Genomic DNA, 27,796 nt, shown 5'->3' with positions numbered 1-27,796 from the left:
TACCAGAGGATGGAAGGACCTCAGATTGATCATCAGACCCAGTGGGGCCTCCTGAAGGCTGAAGAGCTGATGGTTGTGGGGCAGCTCTTGGCTTGGAACAGCCTGTGGGCAGAGGAGTGAGGTTGTGACCACCTGCTTATGAGGTGCAAGGGCAGAGGCAGAGGGTGCACTGCTGAACCATGGGCTGGGGGACCTGCTGGAGACACTGAGAGGAGCTGGAGCTGTGGGCAGAGCAGCCCAAGCACTGGAGCTTTTGTGACCCTGAAGTTAAACCATGAAATGACCCAGCCTGTAAATTTCAAGCCCTGCCTCACACTGCTCACACCTCCCAGGCTGGCACTCACATCCATGCGTGCAGGTCATAGGAGGCTCCAGGTCACCATCTGGAGCATTTCAGAAGGAAAAAAGGACTGGGAAGGACTTTCCACCTACTCTGGGGCAAAAGCAGGAAAAGGGCTGAGGGAAGAATCCAGACACAAGTGCAAAGAGAGGACAGTCCAGGAGGGCAGGGCCTGTTTTCTGCACCAAGGAGCAGCTCTGCAAGCTTAGCCTGGCTGCACAGAGGTGCTGGCAGCATGTCAGGCCTGTCGGAAACCAGGAGAGGTGAAGATCATGTTAATTTGTACACACACGGGGGGACCAGGGGGACTGGAGCAGGGGAAGGGGAGAGGGGATGAAAAGAGAAGGGAAAAGGCTTGCACACAAAAATGTTGGGTTTATGTGTGTGTGGGGGTCCATTTCCAAAGCAAGAATACAAATGATCCCAACAAAGCCCAAGCTGTCCTGAAACCCTGTAGCCAATTAGTGCACATCAATATTTAATCAGCTCTCGCTATTGTGCAGCCTGGACTGTGCTACCCCAGCCCTGCCACACTCACTCCTTCCCATCACAGACACACTGTTATGACACATAATGATATTGTCAATGAATAATTTAGAGCAGTTTTTCTCCTCTTCTCTCTCTGTCTCTCTCTCTCCCCCTGCCCTTATTAGCAGAAAATGTGGAACAACTTCAGGGAGGAGGTGAGGAAGGAGCTACCTCCGTGGTGCTACTGGAGGACCAACCCAGCCTGCTGCCTTCCTTGGGCATCCACCACCCAGTGCTGAACACTCCTGGGATGGGCTGGAGGTCACCTTCCCTTGGTGGAGGGACTGGGCCATAAGCTACAATGGGAAGTTGACTTGGAAAAGCCTGTTGAAACCAGGTAACAACTGAGACTGAACCGTGGTAAGTGCCAGAGGTGATGAGCAGCAGGGAAAGCACCAGCCAGATGTGACAGAAGGTGTCCAAGGAGATGTCCCTGTGCCAAAACTAATGAAAGGGAGAGGATCAGTCTTCCCACAGGGAAAGATTCAGTCTTCCTTGTCTGCTTTGGCACTTCCCAATGGCTCTGATGCTACGGGAGAGCAAGGTCCATGGGTGTAGATTCCCCTGCAGACACCTGTGTGCAAACTGTTGGTGAGTCCTTCAACACTTTCACTATCCAGTTGTATTTGGATGCAGGAGGAAAGATGTCTTGTATTAGAAATAGTGTGACCAGCAGCAGTAGAGAGGTGATTGTCCTCAGCACTGGTGAGGCCACACCTGGAGTGTTGTGTCCAGTTTGGGCACCTCAATTCCAGAGAGATCTCGAGGTGCTGGAGCGAGGACAGAGGAGGCAACGAAGCTGGGGAAGGGCCTAGAGAATCAATCTGATGAAGAAGGCTTGAAGGAGCTGGGAATGTTTAGTTTGAGGAAGAGGAGGCTGAGGAGAGACCTCATCAATCTCTACAACTACCTGGAAGGTCATTGTGGAGAGGTTGATGCTGGTCTCTTCTCACAGGTGATCAGTGACAGAACAAGAGGGAAGGGCTTCGAGCTGCACCAGGGCAGGGTCAGACTGGACATGAGGAAAAACTTTTTCACAGAAAGAGTGGTTAGAGACTGGAACAGGCTGCCCAGGGAGGTGGTGGAGTCACCATCCCTGGGTGTGTTTAAGGGTCGTTTGGATGTGGTGTTGGTGGAGATGGTTGAGGGGAGAACTTTGTAGAGCAGGGATGTTGTTTGGACCAGGTGATCCCAAGGGGCTTTTCCAACCTGAATGGTTCTGTGATTCTATGATTCTGTGTCCATCCTGGGATTATAACTCAGATTCCTACAGAATCTGAGCATAGAAGTGAGGGACTAAATTAGCTCCTGCCTTTTGGGAAAGGCTGAATGGGATGGGTAGTGTTAGTGCTGGTTGTCCAGTCCAGGATGGAGGAGAAGGGAGGGAATAATTCTCTCTCGACCAATGTTTCTTCTAAAACCTGCAGAAGTTCTTCTCTCAGCATTTTTGTCACCAAAATAAGATTCTGCCTGGTTAAAATTATTTGGGGGAAAGAAAGGCTTGTCCTGATTTCAAGTACTGGAGGAAATTACCTTTTCTCTTGACATGAGGTTCTGATACAGACACCAAGTGTCCATGATCAATAATTCAGACTTCCCATCCATGCTTACCTGGTGTTCTGCTGCCTCTGCAAGCTCCAGTTAATTGCTCTGTCCTACACACAGGGATTCAAGCTGGAGTGCTGCTCTCCATGGGACTGAAAGCTCAGGAGTGGAGCTGCAGAGATGTCTGTCCCACCACCTGCATGTTCTCCAAAGGACTTGATCTTCTGAACTTGACCTGAGATGTGCTGTTTGAAATGAAGAGCGAGAACCAGCCTGTCCTTCTGGAAATAAGGCAGCCCTGAGGCAGGTAAGCTGTCCCACAGGTCATCTAGCAGGACTTTGGGGAAGTTTGATTTCCAAAGCCTGGAGAACTCCAGAGGTTTGCCCCTCCCAAGTCCCAGGGAAGCGTGGTGAGCACAGCGTGACCCCGGTGCTGGCTGCAGGGCAGAGCCAGGCAGTTCACAGCAAGGTCTGACGTGGATGGAGCAGGATCTCCCAAAGACCTTGTGGAATTCTTTGCCTGCTTGAGGAGGCTTAGCACAGAAGCCCATGCCAGGCAGGAAAGCCTGGTGATGCTCTCCAGGCAGAGCATTGAGGGGAAATGGTTGAGTAACGTCTTGCTGGGTGTTGTCCCAAGGTGCAGAAGGTCCCTGTGGTCCCTGTGCCTCAGCCAGGACCTTCCCAGTGTCTCACCTGCAGTCTCTAAGCTCAGCAGAGCCAATGGCTGGTTACCCCCAGGAGGTTCCATCTCCCAGATTTGCATGTGGTGCTGGAACAGACCCAGCAGCTCCCTGTCCTCCCCTCCACGTCACCAGCCCAGCATCAAAGATCCTCCGTCCTCTCCTGCAATCATTACTATTGGCAAAATAATTGCAACAACAAACCTACTAAAAGCCCTGTTTGCTCTCCTTTCATCTCGGCTCAGCCAAGATCCAGCCAGCCTTCATTATAGGTACTTTTAAAAGAGGAAGAAGGGGAAGAAATCTTATCCCTCTCCTCATCTTTAGCAGGGCACCATTGGCTGTGCTCGTGCTATAAAGCACAACATTATTTGAGTTTAGGGGGATTTTTTTCTGCTGTGTGTTTGTTTCTGAAGCAACGAGTGTCAAAGTCGATTATTGATTGCGACTGGGGGATCTGAGAACTGCATGAGGAAAAGTGAACTGATTATTCCAACCCCTTTCTCTCTGCTTCTCTTTTCTCTCCTTTGCACCGCGATTGGACCGATCGACCCCGTCTTCATTATCTTCCCTTCTCCTTTCTCTCTTCTGGCCCCTACTGGGGATTCCTGACTAAACTATGGCAGGGCTCCATTGATCCCCGCAACCCACCCGCTCCTCGCGAGGAGGAAAAACTGCACCGCTGCATAATTCAAAAAGCAAACACAGAGAGGAGAGGGAGAGAGGGGGAAAATCGATACGGCTACAACCGATCCTGCAGATAAATGAGGCGCTGACGAGCGGGAGGATCCCTGGCAGAGAAAGTTCAGCAACTCGGAAATGGGCTCGGGTGGAGATGGAGAGAGGCTGGGAGCAGCTTTTGGAGGGGGGCAGGAAGGAAAGGGGGTCCTTGCCTCGGCCGGAGAGCAGCCTGGGGAGGAGCAGGGGAGACCCTCTGCGTCCCCCGGCCCTGCTGGGTGGGCAGCAGCCCCGGGGGCCCTGCTGGGGTGGCTCAGGGAGTGCAGCTCTGGCAGGGAGCACAGGATGGGTTGGGAGGGACCTTAAGGATCCTCCCTCCGTGGTGGTTATGCTCCCCCCCCCCCCCCCCCCATTCCCCCCCCAAGGATCATTTGCTTTCCATGAGGCTGTGATGTGGGAAGCAGAATGGAAGCAGAGGCTCCTCTGCCCCACAGAGCCCCACGGAGCCTCCAGGCTGTGCAATCCAGCTGAGCACGGCTGTCCTGCTCCTGGGGCCGCCTGTTGCTCTGCACAGGCATCCTGACCCTCTGGCAGGCAGCAGCCAGGCAAGTGAGTCTCAGGAGCCTGGAATACACACCCAGCAGGAACAGAGCAAAACATTAAAAAAATAAATAATAGAAATAAGAATAGACTCCCGGGCTGGTTTGGGTTGGGAGGGACATCACAGACCACCTCTCTGCCACGTGCAGGGACACATCCCACCAGGTTCCCCAAGTTCCACCCAACCTGCCCTTCAACACCTCCAGGGCTGGAGCAGCCACAGCTTCCCTGGGCAAATCCTGGCAAAGGCTGTGGTTTCCCTATGGCACAGGGAAGAGGGGCTGATTCCAGGGCTGCTGGTACCCTGGTGGGGAAGCAGCAACCACTTTTTGTGCTCATCTGGCAGGACAGACCTCCCCTGTGAGGGCTGTGGTGGGCAGGTGAGCAGGGGGTGTCCCCCTTGCACGAGGGACCATCTCCCCTCCTGCCTTCTGCACTGCTGAGAGCTGCCAGAGACTGGAAGTGGCCACGAGTTTCAGATGCTGGCAAGGAGAAGATGAGATGGGTTCCCATCCCTGGATAGGGTAAATGTCCTCTGGGCTTTCCCAGTGTCCCCAGCTCACCCCCCTGTTCCTCTCCCTGTGATCACCTGAGGGTGCACTGTGCTGGGGTGAAGTGGGAGGATGGGGTGGCCTGGGCTTGGCACCAAACCTGCCTGGAGTGGTGGGAGGGGGGAACTTGCAGCCAGAGCCCTGCCTGAACAGCCAGGAATTTGGGTACCTTCTCTGTCTGAAGGTGAGTTCTGCAGCTGAGCCTTCCATTCCTGTCCTTAGGCAGCTGAGCAAATAGAAAATCCTGCCTTGAGCACAGGGATCAAATACATGAAATGACAAATAAATAAATAAATAAATAGGAATGTCTGGGCTGCACAGGCAGTCCTGGAGTGTCCAGAACTGATGTAGTGAGAAAATCCTGCCCTGTAGCAGCTGCGTGTCATTGCCAGGCAGTGCCCAGCCCTTTCCTGCCTGTAATGGATCCCCAGAAAGCCCCCAAGCTGGGGTCTCACAGTGTGGGGAGCTTGGCTGAGCTGCACTCAGGTTTCCTGCAGCCAGGAGAGAGGGAAGGCTTTTAAAATGATATTGCTGTGTATTTTAAAATGATTTAAGGACCTGAAGAACAGCCCAGCACTGAGTTTGCCAGCAGAGGGGATAGATTGCTCTCTTAAAAGCTTTTAAATGCGTGTGAGAGAAAGGGGAAATACAGCTGCCTGGCTGAAAGGGTTTGCTGTGGTACCAGCTGCCAAGCTGCCCACACGTCACTTCCACTCTTTGATTTGGAGCTGAAAGACACCTTTGCTCCACGGTGGGATCTTCAAGGCTCCCAGGTGGCTCAGGCACCCAGGAGAGGGATTTCAAAGGAACGTGGATGATGAGAGAGGATGGGGAGGTTTTAATGCTCCTCAGCCAGCCAGATGCTTGAGAAACTCCCCCTGAAGTGCCTCAGCCATGCAGAATCCAATTCTGTCCCCCAAATCTTGCATCAGAGGGTTGCCAGGTGGGGTTCTCTGCTCCAGAGCCACCAGCAGAAGCACAAAGCTCCTTTTCTTTGGGCCATGTTTGTGCTGACACTTGACACCCACCCGAGGCAGGGATGGGAGATGCTGGCTTGGTGCTGCTGAGCCAGCCTGAGCCCTCCAAGCCCCAGGAGGCTGGAGAAAGACCCCAGCCCCCCTGCACAGGGGGTCTCAGCAGCCTGCAGAGTGCAGGCTTGGTTCCCACCCCCTCTCCCCTTTGCCCTGGGAGCACTGGATCCATAATTCCAAGGCTGCTTTTCCTCATTGCTCTGGAGCAGAGCTTGGAGGAGCCCAAGTCCCAGCAACACAACAATGAGCTCCATCCTGCATGCCCAGGACCCCGAGACCAGCCTGGGCACAGCCTGCAGTGTTGCCCCAAAACATATTCCCAGTTATTCCATCTGTGCCAAGCACTTCGTACTGGATGATGTCCAGTTTTCTGCTCTGCTAAAGCTCATGGCATGGCTCTAGCTGCCCTCCACTGGCTTTTCCCACAGGACTCAGGAAAAGCTGAGCACATCCCAGCTCTTCTCTGTCTTTAGGGCCATCTGCAGCCAGTGTGCTGCTGCCCTTGAGGCCACCTGCACTCCTCCTCAGCCCAAGGGAACAGGGGTTGCCCCTGACCCTTCTGGTCTTAGGCACTGTTGGGTCTGTGAAAAGGGACAATCATGAGTCCTCAGCAAAGAGAAATCATCTAAACAAAGCCAGACTGCTTCCCTGGGTGCTGCTTGGTGCAGCTCAGGTGGTGGGAAAGGCGTTTTGATTCACTACAAACTCCCATCCATCCCCTACGGACTCGGATGGTGTGGGCAGGGCATAAAGAAGTCATAGACTCAGAGACAGGATCCAAATTCTGACCATTATTTGCACTCCCGGGGTCTGCTTGGCCACCTACCCACCATCAGGAGCCACAAGGATTCAGTGCCAGGTCTGGAGCAGAAGTGGCTCTGGAGAACCCCAGTCAAGGCTTGGGTGAACCGTTACTCTCTCCACCCAGGAGCGTGTCCTTTAAATGCTGAGCAGTCCCTGTGGCTCCCCCTGCCTCACAGCTCTGCCTGGCTCTGCGCTCCCCGCGTCTTCCTGCCCTGCGGGGGTGGCTTTTGTCCTCTGCCCATGTACTACATCTCTCAACTTTTGTCATCCCTCAGATTGCCTGAGGCGGTGGAGGTGACCTTGTTGCTGAGCTCTGGTTTCCCTTCTGCAGAGGAAGCTGCTTCCTCCTCTGGGCTGCTCCTCGTGCTGTGAAGCTCCTGTTCCTGTCTTGTCAGTGCAAACCAGCCGGTGGTCACAGTTCTAAGGTCTAGGTTTCCATGGGGTTCTCTGCTCATGTGCATGTTGGTGACCAGCAGAGCTCTGGCCCATCCTCTGGCAATGCCAAGAGTCGTGTCTCATGGTCAGTGATGACAAGTGGTCCCAGCAGATGGCTGGGGGGCTCAGCTGTGCTCATGGATGGGAACGGCTCGTTCGTGTGCCAGGGACAGTCTGGCCACTGCCCTGGCCTGAGCCTTTTCTAAGCAGCTCCCCAGGATAATGCCAGTTGTTCTTGGAGCATGATGGCAACTTAATTGCTCCTTGATTTTGGCTGGATGTGGAGACTGGATGGGGCAGCAGCTGTCCTGGAATTCCTGGGGGCTGCTGGGACTAGGGTGGTTGGGCAAACCCAGCAGGCCCAGGCTCTGCTGGCTCTTCTTTGTGCACAGGAGATCAGGAGTGACCTCAGGCAGGAGCTGAAGGAAAAGTTAACTCTCCATTTCCACAAAGTGGGGGTTTTCTGCATCCTGACCGGGCAGGACAGGCAATGTGGGTGTCCTGTTCCACGCTCTCCCCACGGAGTGACGTTTCACCTCTGACTGACCGAGAGACACCCCTGGAGCTGCTGCAGTGACTCCCTCTGCTGTTTTTCCCTTGGGATCCGCTTGCTAGCAGTGACAGGTGATTCCTGCTTCTCTCCAAAATGTTCCACCTGAACGTTTTTCCAACAGGAAAGTGTGCACAGCAGCTGGAAGGGCTCTTCCTTCTCCAGGCAGAGCCCGACAATTCCGCTCGGTGGGTCCGCCGGGCTTCCCAGCCCTTCCCTCTGACCCAGCAGCCAGGAGAGGGAGCTCGGCATCCTGCTCCCGGCCCCTGCTCGCCCAGCAGCGCCCAAGACGGTGTTGATGATCCTTTTGTTCAACAAATAACAGAAGCGGCCCACGAGGGAGCCGTGTCGGCAGCTGCTTTATAAGGGCTTCGGGGGAATTGCGGAAAATCAATGTTTGCCAAAGGCGAAATGGACAGTGCCGGGGGAAGGAAGCAGAAGTGAGTCTCAGGCTGCTGAGAGATTCTGGCACCCAGAGGACCTGATCTTGGGAAACTGGGGTGTCTTCAGTCCCCCCGGCCCTCAGCAGGAACACTGAGCTCCCGGGATCTGTCAGGAAGGGGAGCAGTAGAAAAGCACGAGGCTGAACTTGGGACGTGGAACATTTTTCCCCCAAAGCCAGAGGAAAGTCGTCTTGGTAAAAAAATTCTAGGTTCCCTTCCCTGAGCACAGGGGACCTGCAGTTCTCATCAGCCTCACCAGGTAGCAGCAGGATATTCAGGGATGTTGATATTTCAGTGTTTAAACACTGGGGACAGTCACCTGGCTCCGGGTGTCAGGAAGAGAACGCTGGAAGCACCGGATTGGAAACTGATTCCCAAACGTACTGAGTGTCCCTGGAAAGAAGGCACTGTCAGGATGGGAAACTGCTGCTGAGCCCAGGCATTGAGCAAGGCTTGGAGACATTTGTATGGACAGAAAGAGTCCTGTACTCCCAGGGCCAGACTTCCTGAGTTTGAGGATGTCAGGTTAACCAGCTCTGACTGGCAGTGTGGTGATTCCTGGGTCTGTCAGATGTTTTCTTGCTTTGTTTCCTTTTGATGTTTAAGATCCTGGAAAGAGCAAATTGTGGATCTGGCTTGGGCAACCTGTTGATGAACTGAAGATACCACCTTGAGGTGCTGCTCCTCAGTGCTCTTTCTGAGGGCCCCATAAACCCACACCAGGACAATGTCAACCCCTTGAGAGCTGTTGTGGTCCCCCAGTCCAGAGGTGAGGGCTCACCGGTGCCTGCTGCTCTTTGGGATACCCTTTCATACTGCATTTTTTCCCCCCTCTATTGCTTTTGTTAATGATTGTGTTTGTATTTTGTGCATCTTCTCTCCCAGGCTCAGTGTGACACCCCTGCCAGGTGACTTGCAGCTGTGGCACAGTGAAGGCTCCACATTCAAGAAGCTGAGAGGGGAGAGTAAGACTCTGGTGAGGGATTCATTCATGGACCATGTCTCATCAGCTGTTCCCAGAGCTGCTTCAATCACAGGCCAATCCATGCCCCAAACATCACCCATCTTCTGCACACTTGGGCTTTCAGGTAAGAGTGCAGAACGACGTGTTTCAGACCCAGCTTGTGGTCACCAGCTTTGAGGGACAAGACTGCCCAGCCCTGTCCCCTCTTCCCAGCTGCCAAAGGGTCAGTGGAGCCCACAGCATCCAAAGACCATCAAAGCTGATGAATCTTTTTTCTGTTTCCTTCCAGATCCTGTTTGGATAAGGCCAGTGCCTGGAAGGAAACCCCAGCCAGCTGTATCCTGACAGGTACATTTTCCCTTGGGCTGGGGTGAACAAAAAGTTGTGCTGAGAGGGCCAGATGGGCTATGGAGACACCTGAACAATACCTGCCAGAACATCTCTGGCTCTGTCAGTGGTTGCTGGCACACAGCAGGCTGCAACCTGCACCCAAGCCACTGCCTAAGGCAGCTGACAGTGCTGAGGTGCAAGGCCTTGGTCATGGAGGGACACAGCTCCTGAGAGAGCTCCTGGTTTGGCTGGTGACTGGAGGTCTTGGGTCTGGTTTGAGCTCAGCCAGACCCTCTGCTCTCCAAATACTCAGTGCAGAGTGAGAATGTGCCCCGTTAACCTCCCAGGGCCTCTCCCTCCTGCCCTGCTCATGGTAGGTGCTGGCACGGTGAGCTTCCTCCACCAGCATCTTCACACAAAATGGCACTTCAGCCACTCTGGAGAGCATCTCCTCCTTTGCAGGGTGTTTCTCTACCTGCAGGGATCTCACCAATATGAGAAATTAGTATCTTTTTTGAGGATCACCTTCACCTGCCACCCCATCTGGGAGAAGAAGCAAAGCAGCCAGAAGTCTGCTGCTCCCCAGCAGCCCGGCTGCGGGTGTGCTCAGCCCCTCACACCACCTTTGTAAAACCACTGCATTTTGTGGTTTATCTGCAGCTCTGCCTTTGGGGGGTCCCTGCTGCTGATAGGCTTTTCTTGCTCTCAAAATCCACTCAGTGATCTGGCTTATGAGGTGATTTCTCCCCCAGGACCACTCCTAACACCAAAAGATGGAGCCTCTTCACTGAGATCCTTCCATGGGACTGATGTTAAAAGGCTTCAGTAACGTGAGCAAAGGAATTGCATACAAGGAACTTGAAGACATAAGGCTCAGGGAGGCTCCTGATGTTCTGGGTTATACATTTTTGAACTGAGCAACAGAACTGTGCTGTGTTGTCTTGAGGAACCCGCGCTGGTGAGCAATTTCCTTGTCCATCCCTTGTACTCGTTAGCAGGTCTTCAGCCCCACCACGAATATTCAAAATTGGAGCTCGTTTGCAGTTGGCTGGCTGGATCATGTGGCACATCCCTGCCTCCTGGTTGGAAGGACACCCTGGCAGGTCAAAGTTTTCTGGCACTGCTCACAAATTGACTCTGAAATTTGTTTCCCGCAAAGATTTGTCCTTGAAAGGCGATTGCTGCGGCGGCTGGAGAGAGCCAGCAGCAAAGAAACGTGGGCATCAATAGCTGGAAGGGACAGCCCGTGGTTCTGCTGAGCCTCCTGTCAGAGGTGCCAGCTGGAAACTGCTGGATCCTGGTGGAGACACCTGCGGGTCCCTCCTGGCTCTGCTGGGACAGGAGAGCAGCAGGCGTTGCCACCTGGGGTCAAGGTCAGCCCTGCAGCCTCCCAGCAGCAGCTCCCTTGTCCTGAAGGCAGCCAGGCCCCAGAACTTTTAGAAACTGAGAGGCTGAATGAAAACATCAAATACCAAGACAGTTTGCAGGAATATCAACCAGAGGACAGGAAAACAAAAAACACCAAACCCACAAAAACAGCCCCAAAAACCCAGCTGTACCAGTATCATCAGTGGGCACAGACAGCTCCAGATTTTGTAGCTTCCAGACAAAGTCAGCAGCAACCAGCAGAGTCTGTGTTTCAAGTCCAACCTTCTGCTTTTATCTATATTTTAAACCCCACACAAGGTATACAAGGCGAATGTTGCTGTTACAGTCAGAAAAGCCTAAATAATGGATGAAGAACAGAGGCTGCAAAGGGGGGGAAGGAAAAAAAAAAGAAAAAGGGAAAAAAAAAAAGAGAAAAAGAAAAAAAGAGGAAGAGAAAAGCTTGAGGAAAAAAGAAGAAAGAAAAAAAAAGTGGCAAGAGAAAAAGAAAGGAGAGAACGTCCGAAGTCAGGAGAGACCAACACCATCATCAGGGGAGCATTTTTTCTTCCATGGCTGTGGTGAAGCACAGAGAAGTGATCAGGGGCTGTTGCTGGAGCAGTTACCACTTGCTGCTCTCCAGCCCGGGCTGCTGTGCTGCCTTTGCCCATATTCTGAGCTCCTCTTCCAACGGGCACCCAAATGTTCTCAGTAGGAAGGAGCCAGGAGAGGCCTCAAGCTGGGCAAGAGGAGAAGGTGGCCCTCCTTGTTGGACCAGGCTGTGCTGTCCTTGGAGGTCCATAATTGCCCATATCTTTTGAGGTTCATGATTAAGAGGGACAAACTAGGAGTTCAGAGGCTGGACCATGAGCATCTCTGTGGTATGGGGAAGTGGCAGAGTTTGATCACCAGGCTTGGGCACATCCACAAATCTCCTCCTGCACTGACCACCTCTGGGGCAGCCTCCACAACCACATTTTTCTTCCTGACACCACAGCCTCTGTCCCCAGCTGCACTCAGGCTTGGTGATGGAAACTGTGGTCACAGTGGTGTGGACATGCTGAAGATGCATCTCTGGGGGTATGAGTCCCCCCTGGAGCTGCAGTGAGGATGGGAGGGGGGTGACAGGGTGATGCCAGGGGGCTGCTTTCACCCCAGACCTGCCTGATGTGGGACATGGTGCAGTGATCAAACCCAGCAGCTCAAACCTCAGCCCTCCCCATGCCCAGCTCTCCTCCCCTGGATGCCTGAAGGTCTCTTTCTATCCGAGCTGATGGATTAAAGCTGTCAGGGAACCTTGCTGTCTGCTGAGGGTTTCAGCAAAGGGGCCATGAAGGCAGAAGGTCTTTGCATGGGAAGGTTTGCTGGATGCTTTATTATTTCCATGAGCAGTTCCTGTGCAGGGGGACCTGCAGCACCAGGGAGGTGTTTGCTTTTGGTGTGTTCAGCCTCCTCTGGGTCCCTCCCGGGGCCACGAGCACCCATTGCCCTGATAACTGGCTTGGGGACAGGATTTTATGGCGTGGAATATTTGGAGCAGCTCACGGGAGGCCACCTTCCCAGCCAGCCCTGCCAGGAGGCTCCAGCCTCACGGAGCAGGATGAAGCCATCAAGGCTGGGAGCAGAGGTGAGCTGTGTCCCACTGCCCTGCTCCCCACCCCTCCCTGTTGGTGCCAAGTGGGTTCTCATATTCCCTGCATCTACCCTCTCTTCACAGGTGCTGGTTGCTTTGGAGGCACGAGCTGCCCCGCTGGAGCAGGGGGCTGCATTGGGAGCAAGAAGCAACACTCCTGGCCGATCTGCCTGAGCCATGGAATCGTCACAGAATGATTTAATTAGCTGGCCCTGGATGTTGAAAGGCTGGAGAGAACCATGCACACCTCCTGCAGGAGCTTCTGCAATCAATAGCTGTGGTGGAGCGATGCTTTGGGTGTGAGACCTGCAGCAACAGCAGAAGAGGTGATAACTTCCTTGGCTCTGCTCCTGCTGGGTGTGAGTTCAAGGGCTTCGTGAGCCAGGGCTGGCTGGGGTCATCTACCCAACTGCTGATGGTACCAGTGTCAAAGGGCACAAGGTGGGGAAGGGGGGCATAGGGACATCTGTGTGAGCCAGGGACAGCAGCAGACACTGGGGTGGCCCCATGGCAAATTCATCACACTGCCCAGCCTGTGATCTGTGTCTCTTGCAGATGATGTTCTCACCTGTCCAGGTGAGAACACTTCCTGGTGTAGACCCAAACCTCTGCTCATCAAGGGTTTTTCTTGGCAGCAGAAAGAGGAGGGACACAGCAAGGCTGGCAAAAACTGGAGGCTCAAAAGTTGGTCTGGAAGGATGTGGATCCATCAGATGAGGGCGAGTCAGCCTTCTCCCAGCCTGAGCTACAAGAGCCATCCCCATCTCTCTCACAGCCCATGGGCACACAAAGCCGCCCACAAAGTACTTACACCTGACACAGACACATTCCTTGGCACTACTTGATGCCAAAGACCCTCTGAGGGTAACTATTCTCATTAGATGAGTTTGTGCTTGGCTGTGGAGAGAAGCTGGGGAACACAGGGAGACTGGGGCAGCTCCCAGAGGGTCTTCTCTGAGCCTCACACCCCTGCATTAGTATGAAGATACAGCAGGACCAGGGGAAAAAAGGAGGGGAAAGCAAATCCCCACCAAGGTGCTCAACACAGAGGGGCTGGAGGCTGAGATGAGCTTTGCAGAGCAGGTGGTTGCCCAGGGGAGGCTTTAGGGTGGCTCGAAGCCAAGTCTAGATGCAGGGCTCTCTGCTAGAGCAACGGCTGCGGAAGCCTCTGGGTGTTTGCAGAAGCAAAGCCCACCATGGGGTTCATTCACTGCCCATTTCATTTGCATCCCCACAGGCCTTCCAGCGAGCAGGAGGAGTACTTGTGCAGGGCTGGGTTGGCAGAGGGATCGATGGAAGGTGCTTTCACCCAGCCACCCTGAGAGGGCTTTGTGGCTTTGGCCCCTTTCCAGGCAGGGAGCTGGAACGCCGTGGTCTGACCCACCCGTGAGCACCATCAGCACAGGAGCAGAGCTGCAGGGCCTGCAGAGCTCCTGAACCCTCCACTGGGAAGGTTCTGTGCAGGGGCTGGGGGATGAGCCAGGGTGTGAGGGAGCAATCCAGGTGGTTTGTGAGGGGGTGAAGCTGGGACAGGGAGCGTGGAGAGGCTGGTGGGGACCTGGCTGCAGACTGAGTGGGGTGTCTTCACTTGGAGCTGCTACGAGAGAGCTGGATGGAGAACCTGTGTCCCAGCAGAGCCAGATTGGCCCATATAGGGGACCAAGGCCAACTTGCCCAGAGCTGACCAAGCAAGGTCTGTGAGAGCTCTGTCCCCCCAGCAGCATCTCTGGGCACACTGAAGCAGGGCTCTGTGGCCACAAGGCCTGTGCCCAAGCTCAGGAGGCAGCAGAGCTGATGTTTCAGACCCTGCAGACTCAGGAAGATTCTGCAGACCTGGCCTTGAGGTCCTCTTGGAAAACCCTTCACCCAGAAGTTTGCAGTTGGAAAGAAATGAAGCTGAGCCATTGAATTCATCTCCACTCTCCCCAGGTTTCAGTAATCAGAGTCCGTAGGCAGAAGCCTCAGCTCCCAAGCTTTAATTGAACCTTTGCTCTCAGCAAGGCCCAAAGAGCAGGGCCCAGAGAGGGAGCTGTAAGGTTTCCTTAATTTAACCAAAATATCCTGCAGCCCATTTAACAGCACATTATGAAGTTTTATCATAAATAATTAACACTGAACTACAATTGACATTATGCAGCATGTGGCTGGCTCAGCCAGTCTCTCCCAGCAGCCCCTTTCTCGCAGGGGGGTGCACGACCATCCTGGCAAAAACCAGCCCCTTCCCTGGTGAGAGCAGCACTTGATGCAGCTGCTCCTGGTGCAGAGCTCAGCAGCTGCTGAGCAGCTCTCTGCTGGACCAGGGCAGGAGGAAAATACTGTCTAAGATGGGCTGCAGGAGCCGTTTGGGGTGGCAGGAGGTCAAGAAACCTTTGGGCAGGACTTGAGGGTTGGTGTCACAACAGTCAGCCCATAACTGTGTTCTAAGGTCTCCCCGGAGCCTTCTCTTCTCCAGGAACACCCCAGCTCTCCCAGCCTGTCTCCAGAGCAGAGCTGCTCCAGCCCTCCCATCATCTCCGGGGCCTCCTCGGGACTCACAACAGTTCTGTGTCCTTGCTGTGTTGGGGACCCCAGAACTGGAACCAGCTCCGCAAGGGGGGGGGGGGTGTCTCAGAGAGTGGAGTAGAGGGGAACAATCCCCTCCCTGGACCCCACTCTTCACCGTGGGGAGCACAACCCAGCACCTCAACCAGTGTGCCCACTGCCCCCCTCCAGCCCGGCTGGTTTGCCCTCTCAGGGGACACGTCCCTGTCTGCCCACCTGCCTGTCCACCAGCAGAGACAGCAGCACAAAGGTAACGAGCAGAGGGCGGCACTTGGTGACAAATTAGTCACGGCCAGAGGACTGACCCCGTGTCCTGCTGCTCCGCTGGCGGCCCCGGCAGCTGTCGGGGCTGGGAGCAGTTGTGGAGCAGAAGATTCCCATGGTTCTGGCTGCAGAGAGCATCCCCAGCTGATCCACCCCCCAGCCCAAGCTGTGCCCTCTAATGAAGACCTGCAGGCAGCGCGCTCGGAGGGCTCAGCCCGCTCCGAGCCCGGCAGCACAGCCAGGGTAAGAAAACAAACCCCTGGAGAAGCCAGAGGGAGTCAGCACTCCCAGAGGCTGGAATGGGGAAGAGAGGTGCTGAGCGGAGCAGCCTGTGAGGGAGAGACCTGAGGGAAGCACCTCTGGGAAGAGAAGCCATCAGAAGCCATTAGCCCAGGGATGGGAGGCTGTGCTGGCTCCCCCAGGGAGCTCTGAGTGTCTCCTGGGAGAAGCTGGAGCCTGGGACTCCCTTGGTGCCTCTCTCTGCTGCTGGTTTGGTCCCAGGGGGTCTATCCGAGCAGATCAGCTCAGCTCCTGCTGCAGGAGGTGGGAGAGCAGAGCAGAGGCCAGGCACAGCCAATGTCCACTCTCCCAGGTCCTTCTGCAGAGCCAGTGGTCCTCCCAGCAGGAGAAGGGAACCCCTCAGATGGGAGTGTCCCCCACACCTAGAAGGCTGGGTGGGCTTGGGAGGGAAACATTTCTGCCCCCTTGGCTCAGCTGGCTCAGTCCATGACATGAGAGGAGCCTGGGGCACAGTGCCACCACTTCCCAGGGGATGGGCTGGTCATGAGCCACGGTGGTGGGGCAGGTGGGCTGGAGCACGTGTGAGAGGGCAGGCAGCAAGGATGGGGAGCCCTGGGTGGGAAAGAGGAGAGAAGAGCAGAAGAGACCATGGAGGGGGTGGAGGGAGAGGATGAAGGGGGAAGGAAGGATGTCAACACCAGGTATGAGAGGGAACAGATCCATTCATGGTGGGACCCAGAGTGGGGAGAAGGACCTCCAAGGTTATATTGATTGATTTTGGTGACTGAATCAAAGCAACACTCCTGGCCTGAACTTCCACCACTGCTGGTGGGACCCTGGCCCAGCCCCAGAACATATTCATGTCCTGGTGTCAGCAGCTAAAAAAAACGGGACAATGAATTTGTCATCCCTAACCTGAGGGTCCTGAATGCTGATCTGACTTGGGTCCCCAAGACACGTAGTGCAAAAATTGATAAACAAGAGGGAAAAAGCCTGCACTGAACAGCAGTTCTTCCTCACATCTCTTCCAAATTTCCCCCCTCCCAGGTTAAAGCCATCACCCCTTGTCCTGTTGCTACATGCCCTTATAAAATGTCCCTGCTCAGCACCCTTCCCCAAACTCTTTCCAAAGCCAGCTCATTGCCAGCCCCTTCCCAGCTTCCTCTCACACCCAGCTGCCCTGCTCCCAGCCCGGGCCCCTCTGAAACCAGTAATTGTTGCTTTGCTCCTTTATCCCTGCAGTGGAACTGAGCCTGCTTCAAGCATCAGCCTCTTTAAAAATGCATCTGCTCAGTGCTGCACCAAAACACACGGAATAGCAGAGGAGCGTCCGGGAGCAGGGGCAGCCTCTACCTGCCCGGCCTTCAAAGGCAGGAATCTTTTCAAGAACACGGAGCATTTTCTCTCCTCCAGACCAAAAGCTGAGTGCAAAGCTGTGACGTGCTGGTAAATATTTGAACGAGGGGGTTGGCACATCCCTCCCCTGGCTGCAGTGACACGTGTGTTAGCCTGGTGTCATTCCTCCAGGATCAGGTGATGCCTGTTGCTGTTACTGGGATGGCTGGTGTTGGTTGTCACCTGGCTGGTTCCTCACATCCCTTAAAGCTCTGCATGAGGATGAGAGCTACAAGGTCCATGGGTGGAAAGGTGGGACCCAGACAACCTTCCTTGCCTTGTTTACCTTCCCAGTGGGGAAACTATCCCCTTTGGTGGGTGGTGGCATGGACATACTGGCCTGGGTCATTTACCTGTATGCCCAAGGGGCTTGGATGCCTAAATTCTTGGAAGGGCTTGGTTTTTATAGCAGAAAAGAAATAAACTAACTAAATACGAGAGCATGGCCTGGAGCTAAACAGCCTGGCAGCAACTCTGCATTGCAGGAGCGATCCTTGCTCCAGGGTGCTGGGCAGAGCTCCAAGACCTGATGTCTGAGAGCTTCAGCAGCCCCCAGACGGGTGGGCAACTTTCCTCAGGAAGGCTTTGCAGCACCAGGGGTAGGTCTCATGTCTGCTAAGCTGTCATGGCCCCCTTAATAGATGTCTCCATCTGTTTTCTCAGCATCTTATTTAAGGTGAGGTGCTGCTGGAGTGCAAGTCCCCTGCCTCACTCCTGAAGTGAAGGAGGTGAACTGCACTGCAGACTCCTTGGTTCCTCTCCACTGACTGTAACTGGAGCCTAGAGGTCTACACTCACCTGTGCACCCCTGCTTTGAAGACCCCAAATACTTCTCTATCAAGGCTGAGATCCCTGGTCTGTGTGTGATGGTTTTGAGTTCCCAGGGTGCCTCATCTCCTGGCTGAAGTGCGGAGGAAGGAGGAAGACCTGGCCCACCCCATCCATTCCAGCAGCTTGGAGGCAGATTAGGAACCATGGCTGTCACCTTCTTGTGGAGCCCTGGGCCAGCATCAGTGGTGAGTGAGCGGGCAGTTTTGAGCCAGGCCTGCTGCAGCTTTGGTAAAGCTCGAGGTCTCACATCCCAAACCTCTAACAAAACAATAGAGCCCGTGAGAGTGGAGTGCCCAGTCCCACCACTGCTCCTGTCAGTTAATGCTATTTTGGTTCCAGGGACATGGTTCAGGGGTGTCCTTTGCACGCCAGGAGCAGGGAGTGTGCATGTGCCCGTGGCACTGTGACACCTCTGGATGCGTTTCTTTTCCTTCTCCAAAGCTCTGCCCACTCCCCTGGCCCTGGACCTTCCCTCACCCCGTGCCAGATGCGCTGCAGAGACACTCAGTTCCGAGGGGCTTGGGGTCCCTTTCAGCTCCCAGGCCAGGCCTGAGCACTGAAGGTGAGACCCCCCATGTGCTGCCCCAGAAGAGGGACAGCTGGGTCACCCAGCAGCCTTGGAGGTGGACTCCCCACCCCCTGCCCCCCACCTTTCCCAGCCCTGACACCTTGGCAAGCAGGAGCAGGAGCCAGGCACGGAAACTGAGACATGGGAGCATGGCCAGGACCTGCCCCCGGCTGTCCTGGCTCCCAGACCTTCTGCTGGGAAGGACCAGCAGCTTTTCCCAGGCCCGTGCCCAGGAGGTGGTTGTGAGGAGCAGGGAGTGGGATGCAGAAGGGACCTTTCTCCACCTCCTCCCAGCCCCCTCCCTGTGCTCTCTGGAGCCTCGCACCCAAACTGGTGCTGCTGGGGCAGGAGCAGGAGCTGCAGCAGGGTCAATCCCTGCTCTGCCTCCTGCCCAGTTTCCCGTGTGTGATGAGTTTGCCAGGCCTCATCCCAGCTCCCAGAGCCCCTGCCCGCCCTTCCCAGCCGCCTGAGCCGCTGCCAATGGCTCCCACTGCTCCTCGTCCCATCCTTTGCCCTATTCCCCAGCCAGACCCTCCCCTTACCTGGCAGCCGGCAGTGCCGTGGGGGGTGGTCGGGACTTTGCCCCCTGCCTTGGGGGCCCCCCGGGCAGCCCAGCCCCGCTGCAGCTCCCGAGCCCAGCGCTTGGCGTTTGTGCCCGGGAAACACCGACCGGCCTTTTTATGGTGGCGGGTGATAAATATTGCATCGCCGCCTCCTGCTAAACTTTTAAGAGCCGGGGGTAGGTAGATCAGTACCTGGGAGCTGCCAGCACCGGGCACCGACCCCAGCCCAGGGTGACCAACCCGGGACCCCCCCACACCGCATCCCACCAGGGCTTTGAGGAGGGGGCTCGGGGGGCAGAGGAGCAGCGGCAGACTGGAGCGGGTTGTGTCTGCGAGGGAGAGCCGGGGAGAGGGGGGAGAGCGAACAGGGCCCTGCTAATGCTGCGTGGAGCCGATTCTCCAAGGCCCCCCCGGGCAGCACTCAGCATCCAGCCTTCATTAAAATTTCATCGCCAGCACTTGGCCAAGGTCTATTTATGAAAATGCGCTTTTCGCTTCATGGAAAAAACAGGGACGGAGCGAAAGAACAAAGGCGGGGATGGGGTTTGGGAAGAGCCCGGGAATAGAGCGGGGCGGGCCGGGGGGGTCGGGGCGGGGGCTGCTCCCCTTGGCAGGGCAGGCCGGGCAGGCAGGGCAGGCAGGCAGGGCTCTGCCCGTCCCCGGCGAGCCAGCCCCTCTCGCTCAGGTTCTTCCGACAGTTGGTTCGGGCGCTGCACAATTTTCCCTCTTTCCAGTTAATTTTATTAATCTTTTTTTGACACCCCCCCCCTCAGTAAAATCTGCGGGTGCGGGAACCGCAGGGCTGGGGCTGGGGGGGGTGCAGCATCGCACCCCGCTCCCTGCCTTGCGAGGCATTTTTTCCCCAGAGTAAGTTATATAAAATAACCAAATACTTTTTTTTAATTTTTTTTTTCCCCAAACAAACAACAACAACAAAACCACCTCTTTTTTTCCTCCCCACTCCCCCCGGGACAGAGGGGCCAGCCCGAGGCACTGCTCTCCCTCCCGCCCCCCCCCCCCCCCGCCCTCCCGCCCCCCCTGCCCGGCGGATTCGGTTCGTTTCGGGGCAGGTTTCGTTGCGAGAGGCGAAACTCGAGGCTGAGCGGAGCCGGGAGGCAAAAGATCCTTTTCTCAGCCGTCTCAAGTCGCAGCTCGGTCGGGGCCGAGGAGGTGGCAGCGGGGACCCCCCCGAGGGGCTGGCGAAGCGGGGGCCGAGGGGCTCAGCCCGTCCCCGCAGCCGTTTGCGGGGCAGCTGGGGCGACCCCCCGACCCCCCGCAACGAACGGAGCCCCCGGGAGCATCCTCGGGGCTTCCAACCAAAACCCACCCGGAGACCCACACGTGGGACTCCAAAACACACCGAGTTTGGGATGGTCCCGCGTGGGGAAGGGAAGGAAACCCCCCCCCGTCCCCGCCCCCAGACCCCGCCTGAGCAGCCGGCGGGAGCGGAGCCCTCGGGGACCGACCCCCCCGATCCCCCCGGGGTGGGCTGGTACCTCCCGACCCCTCCGTTCGTTGCTTTTCGTTTTATTTCGTTTCATTTTGTTTCTTTCCCGCACGGAGAAGGAAAGGGGGAGCCACCCCCGCTGCTCCCCGGCGGGACCCGAAGGTCCGAGGTGGCTGCGATTGACTCCCTGGGCCAGGAACGGGGTTCCCCGGGGCCGGAATGGGGCTCCCCAGGGCCGGGAATTGGGCTTCCCGGGCCAGGAATGGGTTCCTCGGGGTAGGAACAGGGCTTCTCGGGAACAGGAATGGGGGTCCCCGGGCCGGGAATGGGGTCCCCGGGGCCGTGAGCATGAAGTTGAGGAGGCAGGAGGGTGAGGTAAAACGTGCATGATTTATTGGAAATGCTGCAGCTTACACAGACACCAAATTTCATTCAGCACACACAGCGGAACGAAACCTCCTTTAATTTAACAACAACAACAACAAAACAAAAAAAAAACTAAAAAAAAAGAGAGAGCGAGAGAGAAAGTAAAGGGAAAAAAATTAAACGGAGGCAAATTTCAAATTTCTCTATTAAATATGCAAAGGGGAAAAAAAATATTTTAAAAAGAGAGAGAGAAGAAAGAAAGAAGATAGTGTTCTTGCCTTAGAAAGTGCAGTTCCCTATTCGCGGAGGCGGCCGGGCCGGGGCTGCCCGCCCATCCCCGCCGCCTCGGGCCGGTCCCGCCGCTCCTGTGAGCCCGGATGGTTTGATTGTCGAAGCGTAGGAATTATTATTATTATTATTATCATTATTATTTTACAGTGAAATCATACGGATATCGAACAGATCGAGTGAAACCAAAGCAAAATAAATCTCCATTTTCCCCGAACAAACCGTGACTCCAGGGACGCGCCAATTTTATTTTTTTCCTCCTTTTTTTTTTTTTGGTCTTTTTTTTTAATTCCTTTTTTTTTAATTATTTTTTTCCGTCTTTTTTTTTTTTTTTAAATTTAGCCGATGAGGTAGAAACAGAAACGTTATTGCAAAAATGCGATGGGTTTGCTGGGGGCAGGGGAGAGCGAACAAAACCATGCAAGTGCGTGTGTGTGCGGGGAGGGGGGGGACCCCGGCAGCCAGGGCGGGGGGCACGGGCCGGCACCTCCGTATTTACAGCCGTCCTCAGCGGCTTCCAGCTCGGTTTCTTTCTTATTTATTTTATTACGTATTTTATCCATTTTGTAAAAGAGGAGCGGGACAGAGCGCGGAGCTGCCGCCCCCGAGGCCGGGCAGGGGGGCTGTGACAAAGACCCCCCGGGCTCTGGCTGCTGCTGCCCCCACTCCGGGCACCCCGAGACCCCCTCTTAGGCTTTTCGGTTTGTTTTATCCTTTTCCTCCGTCTTTGTCTTCCCCCCCCCCCCAGTTTTATCTACCCAAGCAGTCTGTCCCAGCCACAGCAGCGGGGCCGGGGTGAGGAGGAGGAGGAGGCACCGACCTGTCCTCTTCGCTTTGGGCGGGTTTCCCTTGGTATTTTTTTTTTTTTAGGTTTATTTTTCCTTATTTATTTTTTTTCCCCCCCAATTTTTCTTTTTCCTTTTTTAAACAACCAACAAAAAAAAAAATAAAAAGAGACCAAAAAAAAAAAATAAAGAAGAAAAGAAGAGCCAACAACCCCAAACCCTGCCCGTTTCGGAGGGGCCGGGATGGCGGCGGGGCCGGCTGGGGAGGGGGCCAGCATCCCCCCCTACCCCAGCCCACCCCCCACCCTTTTCCTCCCCAACCGCCCTCCCAGCTTTTATCTTTTTCTTTTTTTTGTTTTGTTTTGTTTTCTCTTCAGTAGGTGGCAGAAAATTTCATCCTTTTCTGCTTCTGTCTCTGATTGCAAAACCAGACCCGCACCACGTTCTTCTTCAAGTCTAACTTCTCGGCGATGGCGGCGATTTTCTCGGAGGAGGGTCGGGGCTGCACGGCGAAATAGGCCTCCAGGGAGCGCTTCTCGGGGGCGGCGATCGAGGTCCTCTTGCGCTTCTTGTCCCCCGCCGTGTAGATCTCAGGTTTGGTCATTTTCTCCCTCTGAGCCCTCTCGGCTTCTTCCAGCCACGCTTCCAGGATGGGCTTGAGGGCCACCATGTTGTTGTGGGACAAAGTGAGGGATTCAAACCTGCAGATTGTGCTTTGGCTAAGGCAGCCGACCCCCGGGATCTTCAGGTTGGCCAACGCGGAGCCCACGTCCGCCTGGGTCACCCCCAGCTTGATCCTCCGCTGCTTGAAGCGCTCGGCGAAGGATTCCAGCTCCCTGGGGTCCGTCTCCGTCTCGGGGCCGGAGATGACAGCGTGGGAAGCGAGGCCGTGGGGGTGGGATATGTTCATAGGTTGGGAGTGGTGGGCCATGTGGTTGATGGCCGACATGTGGGAGTGAGGGTGGGAGGGCGTGGAGCCCACGTCCGGGCCCGGCACCCCTCCGAGCGGGAGGGCGGTGTTGAGGTGGTCCAGCAGCTCACCCTCCAGGCCCTGGGAGGGCTGGTGGTGGTGGTGGTGGTGGGGATGGTGTGTGGTCAGCACGGAGGGGTGGTGCAGGTGGACGGAGGATGAGGTAGGAGTGCAGGACACGCTGCTCATGGTGTGGTAGGTGGCATCTGGCTTGAAGGGGTGGGTTTTCTGGGAGACGATGTCCACGGCGGCCAGAGCCTCGGCACCTCGCAGCAAGGTCTCGTCAAAGCCAGCAAAGATGTTCCCCTGGATCTGGACGGGGGGTGGGAGGGGGGAAAGTGGGAGCCAAAACACACCAGAAGAGCAGGAGAGGATTAGAAGGAGAGCAGGTTACCGGGACCCCCCTCTGCCCCTCCAGCAGCGCCTGGGACAGACGGACAAACCGGGTTCCAACCGCCTCCCCTCCTCCCCCCAAAAAAAAATAATAAAAGGACCAGGAGCAGGGTGACAGACCCTGGGGTGTGGGGGTGACCTCCCCAAAAGACAGAGCAGCCGCAGAGGGAAGGGAGCCCCGCGGAGCCTCTGCTCTGCCCGGCGGCTGGGCAGGACGGCTGCCCCCCCTTCCACGCCCGACACGGAGACCCCCGCCTCTCCCAGCTCCGAGCCCCACCGGGCGGCAGGCACAGCCCCCAGCCCCCCGCGACAACCGCCCGGGTGATCCCCCCAAACCATCCCAAACCCAGCCGGACAACCCTCGGTTGCCGCCAGAAGTTGGGGAGAGAGGGCAGCGCAGGTGCCGGACCCCTCATTGAACCCCCCCGGCTCACCTGGGGGGCGGGCAGGCAGGCTCTGCGGATGGCTTCGGAGCTGTTGTGGAGGTGGGGGTACTTGGGCTCGTGCAGGATGGGGTGCATGCCGAACGCCTGCTTGCTGTTCATGGACATCATGGTGGGAGCGGAGCGGGGCAGGGGCGCTCCGGGCTGCCCGGCTGCGGGGGCGCGGTATTGTCTGGCTCCACCGCCCCGGCATCAATGGCATTATAGCCCGGCCCCCCCCGCCCCCCCGCCCGCTCATTGGATGGGTTTGGGGAGGCACCTCCCACCGCCCGCCCCCGGGCAGTGAGCTCACCCCCCCTCCCTCCGCTTGTACCCCCCCAATTAGGGGTTCGCACTCCCCTGCCAGTTGTACCCCCCCAAACGTGTGTTCAGCCCCGACCCCCCGGTTGTACACCCTTAAATAGGGGCTCGCCCCCCACCCCTTCCGATCGTACCCCCAAACAGGAGCTCATCCTCCCCTTGACTATACCCCCCCACACCCCCAGCCAGGTCTCACACACGCATCCCCCTCGGTTGTACCTCCCCAAACAGAGGCTCACCCCCCCTTCCGGTTGTACCCCCAAAACTGAGTCTCACACACACTACACCCCCCGCTTGTACCTCCCCCAAACCGGGGCTCAACAGCCCTTCCCCCGCCCCGACACAGCGCAGCCCGGGGGGTCCCCGCTCTCTCAGGCCCCTCGCCCGGCCGGTCCGGGCTCCCGCACCGCTGCCAGGAGGAGGGGTCGAGCTCCCCCGGCCCCGCTGCTGCCCCGCGCTGGTCCCGGCTGCTCCCCCTGCCCGCCCGGCTCCCCCCGGGGGATCTGGGAAGCAGAGCACACCCGAGCCTGGGTGTGAACACGGGCCTTCCCGACCCTGCTCCTGGAGGGAATAAGCACCATGGGTTAAAACAATATAAAGACGGTTAAACAAGGAGAAGTTTTACCAACTTTTTCTTTTTCTTGCCCTGTTTCCGTGACGCTGCCCAGCTCGACCACCCAAATCCTGCCAGTGCCGTGTCCCACGGCTCCATGGCTGCTGGGCTCCATCCCTCCACCCTCCCAGCTCCATCCCAGCGCTGCCTGGCTCTCCCTGCCAGCTTTCCTGCCTCTGCACTTCCCCATCCCTCTGAATTTCCACAGCGTTTCCCTCTGCTCTCTGCCTGCCACTCAGCCTGGATCCTGGAGCTTGCAAAGAAGCGTGGAAGGTGAAGCGTGGTGGTTTCCTGCTGGATTAGGGAGGGTCGCAGCCCCCCAGCCCCTTCACCTCCTCCCAGCCCTTCCCAAAGGTGGAAGTGTGACAGCCCAGAGCAGGGGGATAGATGGAGGGGAACCCCAGCACCCGCAGCAAAAGGGGACATCAGCTGTGGGGTTGATGGAGGACAGGAGGAGGGTGCTTGGTCATGCTCAGAGGAAACATCTTCTCCAGGGAACAATGTGTGTTTATCCAGGCTGGAAAAAGCAGCCCTGGCACTGAGTGGCAGGAGGACACGGGGGTTTGAGGAGTCAGGAGGAGCAGTGGTTTTCCTGGCCCCTTTCCCACTCTGCCTCTTCTCTACAGAGCTCATACACGGGATCCTCCAGAATGTCCCTTCTCGTGAGGGTCCTGCCAGGCACCTTGGGGCAGAGCAGGTCAACAAGTGTCAGGAGGAAAGGAAAATTCTGTCTCCGTCACAGCCTCGCCTGAGAGGCTAAAGTGTCCCCAAAAGATGGTTCTTTGGCTCAGGACTTACATGGGGAAAGGTCAGATCCAGTGACAGGAGACCTGGAAAGTGACTGTCACCACGTGTGCTGCTGTCCAGGTCCAGGCACAGCCACCAGCCAGGGAGGCTTCTGCAGGGAGGAGGTCCCCAAAGCAGCCCTGGGCAGGACACGGTGTGTGCAGGGGGATGAGAGATGCAGGGACCAACACCTGATGTGCTCTGCTGGGGCTGCCAGACACCCCTGTCTCCAGGGGCCTGGGGGGATGGAGGGAGACACAGGGCAGAATTATTGCAAAGGGGATTTGTCCCTCCCAGGGGCTCAGCAGGCACTTTTCTCTCCCCCTTCCCAGCAACAGTCCCTGGATTTATCAACTCTCTCAGGAGATCCAGAGGCTTTTCTCAGGGTATATCATTTTGCTGGGCTCTTCCCAGTGACCCCTCTACCTACTTTCTCCTCACACTCTGCATTTCAGCAGCACACAGGAGGAAGGCTGGAGACAGCAGTTCCGTTCCTACCCTGGATGTCCCTCTCCCCAAGGAGCAAACCCTGTGCCAAGCTGCATTTGGCTGCAAGGAGCTGACTCCAGAAAGTGTTTGGGAGGTTGGGGACTCTGGGCTCAGACCGGGGCACATTCTTCTTCTGCACATCATGGGGGGAAAGCAGATGAGTCTCCTCATTGCAGGGCTTGGCAGCTTGTTTTCCACCCCTCCAGGAAGCTCAGGACCTGAATAAGCTTGGGCCCCGAGGATAGCACGAGGCCAGTGAGCTTGGCAGGAAGCATAGAGATACCTCTGCCAGTCTATGAAGCCATTCCTGATCTCATTTTTCCACACTTGCAACCACTGAAAAGGTGGCTGAGGCAGAAGTGCTGTCCAGGCTGGCAAAAAGGCTCACCTGGCCTTGGCTCCTGGGTATTTGTCCAGGAAAATGAGGTAAGAAACAGCTGCAGCAAGTGGTGTTCCCTCCCCTTCATCCCCCCACACACCAGAGCTCAGCAGATCTCTCCCCCAAGCAGCCAAACATCCACCTTTGAGTCTCTCTTCATCACACTCCTGAGCACCCTGCCCTGGATTTACTTTATCTTGGCAATGAACTTTTGCAGCAAAGTAGGATCTACCAGTTTTCCTCTCTAATTGCTCCACAAATGCACCCAGAGCCACCCCTGCTCCCTTACCCATCTGTGGCAGTAGCTCCTGTGAAGCAGGAGGCATCTCAATAGAACCAGGATGAAGGAGAGTCGTGGTCTCTCCTATTAAGACCAAATACAAACACTGACTAAAGAACCTCAGGATCTGAATCTTTAGGAAATAAATTCCTTCCAGGTGGATCCCAGCTTCCAGGCTAAGAGCCGGCCCCCCAGCCGGGTTGGTGGCTTTGGGGATCCTTTCTGAGACCAGTCCCTATGCAGAAAGGAAGAGCCAGAGAGCTCTTGCATTACTGCTGCTCTGTGGGATGGCCAGATGTTGAGGAGCCCTGCCACGGCACCAAAAACCAGCACCAGAGGCCGGGGATATTGTGGGTATCATGACATCTACAGCCAGTGCATTAGATGCTCTTGTTTGTCATTCCCACTGCAAAAATAATCATGGAGAGGCTCTGCAGCAAGGTCTGTGTTCGAGAAACTCCCATCTCTCTGCTGCTTTTTGAAGATGACCCGTAATTTCTTGGTCTGGCTTCCTGCCTCCAACCCATCAAACCCTGCCAGGCCCCGCCCCATCCCCGTGTTTTCAATCAAAGGATAACTCCATGCAGACTTTTTAGAGAGTTGTCCTGCCTGCCATGTGGTTTGGTGCCTCAGGCAGTTGCCTCCAGACTCCAGCTGTTTTTATTACCTAAGTGGGTTTGATTGCTCCTTCGTTTGTGCCTGAGCGAGAGCCCTTGGCACCCTCGTGGGCTTTAATGGGGTCTGTGTGTTCTAGCTACCAATTAAACCCGCTGGCAGCGATTAACAGCTCCCAGCATCACTGCCACGGAGCAGAGGGGACACGGCTCTCCAGGTCTCGGGGAGAGGAGCCGGCAGAAAAGGGACAGGACTTTCTGCAGAAGGTCCATCCTGAGCTGACAGCTGTGTTGGCTGGAAGTGGCTCTGTCCCCAGGCAACTGCTGCCACTTTCTTCTCATCAGCAGAGTCCCAGGCTCCCTCTCTGTGTCCCTCAGACACGTTTTCTGGTGGAGGTGACAGTGCTGGTGGGTGTCACCAGCATGTGAGTAGAGGCATCAGGGGACAGCTGGACCAGCACAGACTGGCTGCCAGGTCTACTCCTGGGAAGCCTTGTGTGTGGGGTGATGTAGAGATCAGAAGTCAGGATGTGGAGGGCATCCCCCCACCTGGTCAGTGTGGTCAGGAAGGAGGGGACCCTTCTCCCCCCGTCCCCCCATCCCCTACCCTCATAGTCCTTCCCAGGGTCGGAGCAGGAGGAAGCAGCCAAACCCAGTGAATTTTATCTTTATACACCATTTTGGCCCTAACTAGCTGATAGTTCTGGCTCCGGGCAGCATTCCTGCCCCTACCCAGCAGTGTCCTGCTGCCACGCTGCCCCAGC

At 56.1% G+C, this 27,796-nt stretch overlaps 1 protein-coding gene across 1 annotated transcript; it reads right to left on the bottom strand.

Annotated features, from left to right (window-relative positions):
* Positions 1–22,138: 22,138 nt before the first annotated feature.
* Positions 22,139–23,682, bottom strand: LOC127389607 (brain-specific homeobox/POU domain protein 3). The gene is made up of 2 exons (XM_051630265.1): positions 23,563–23,682; positions 22,139–23,047 (listed from the first exon to the last, which is right to left on the bottom strand). Exons 1-2 carry the CDS (start codon positions 23,680–23,682, stop codon positions 22,139–22,141), a joined length of 1,029 nt encoding a protein of 342 aa, XP_051486225.1.
* Positions 23,683–27,796: the final 4,114 nt, after the last annotated feature.

The sequence above is a fragment of the Apus apus genome, chromosome 12 (genome assembly GCF_020740795.1).
Source record: "Apus apus isolate bApuApu2 chromosome 12, bApuApu2.pri.cur, whole genome shotgun sequence".
NCBI classification, from domain to species: Eukaryota; Metazoa; Chordata; class Aves; order Apodiformes; family Apodidae; genus Apus; species Apus apus.
Note: the sequence above shows the minus strand (reverse complement) of the source record. Positions and strands in the feature narration are given on the sequence as shown.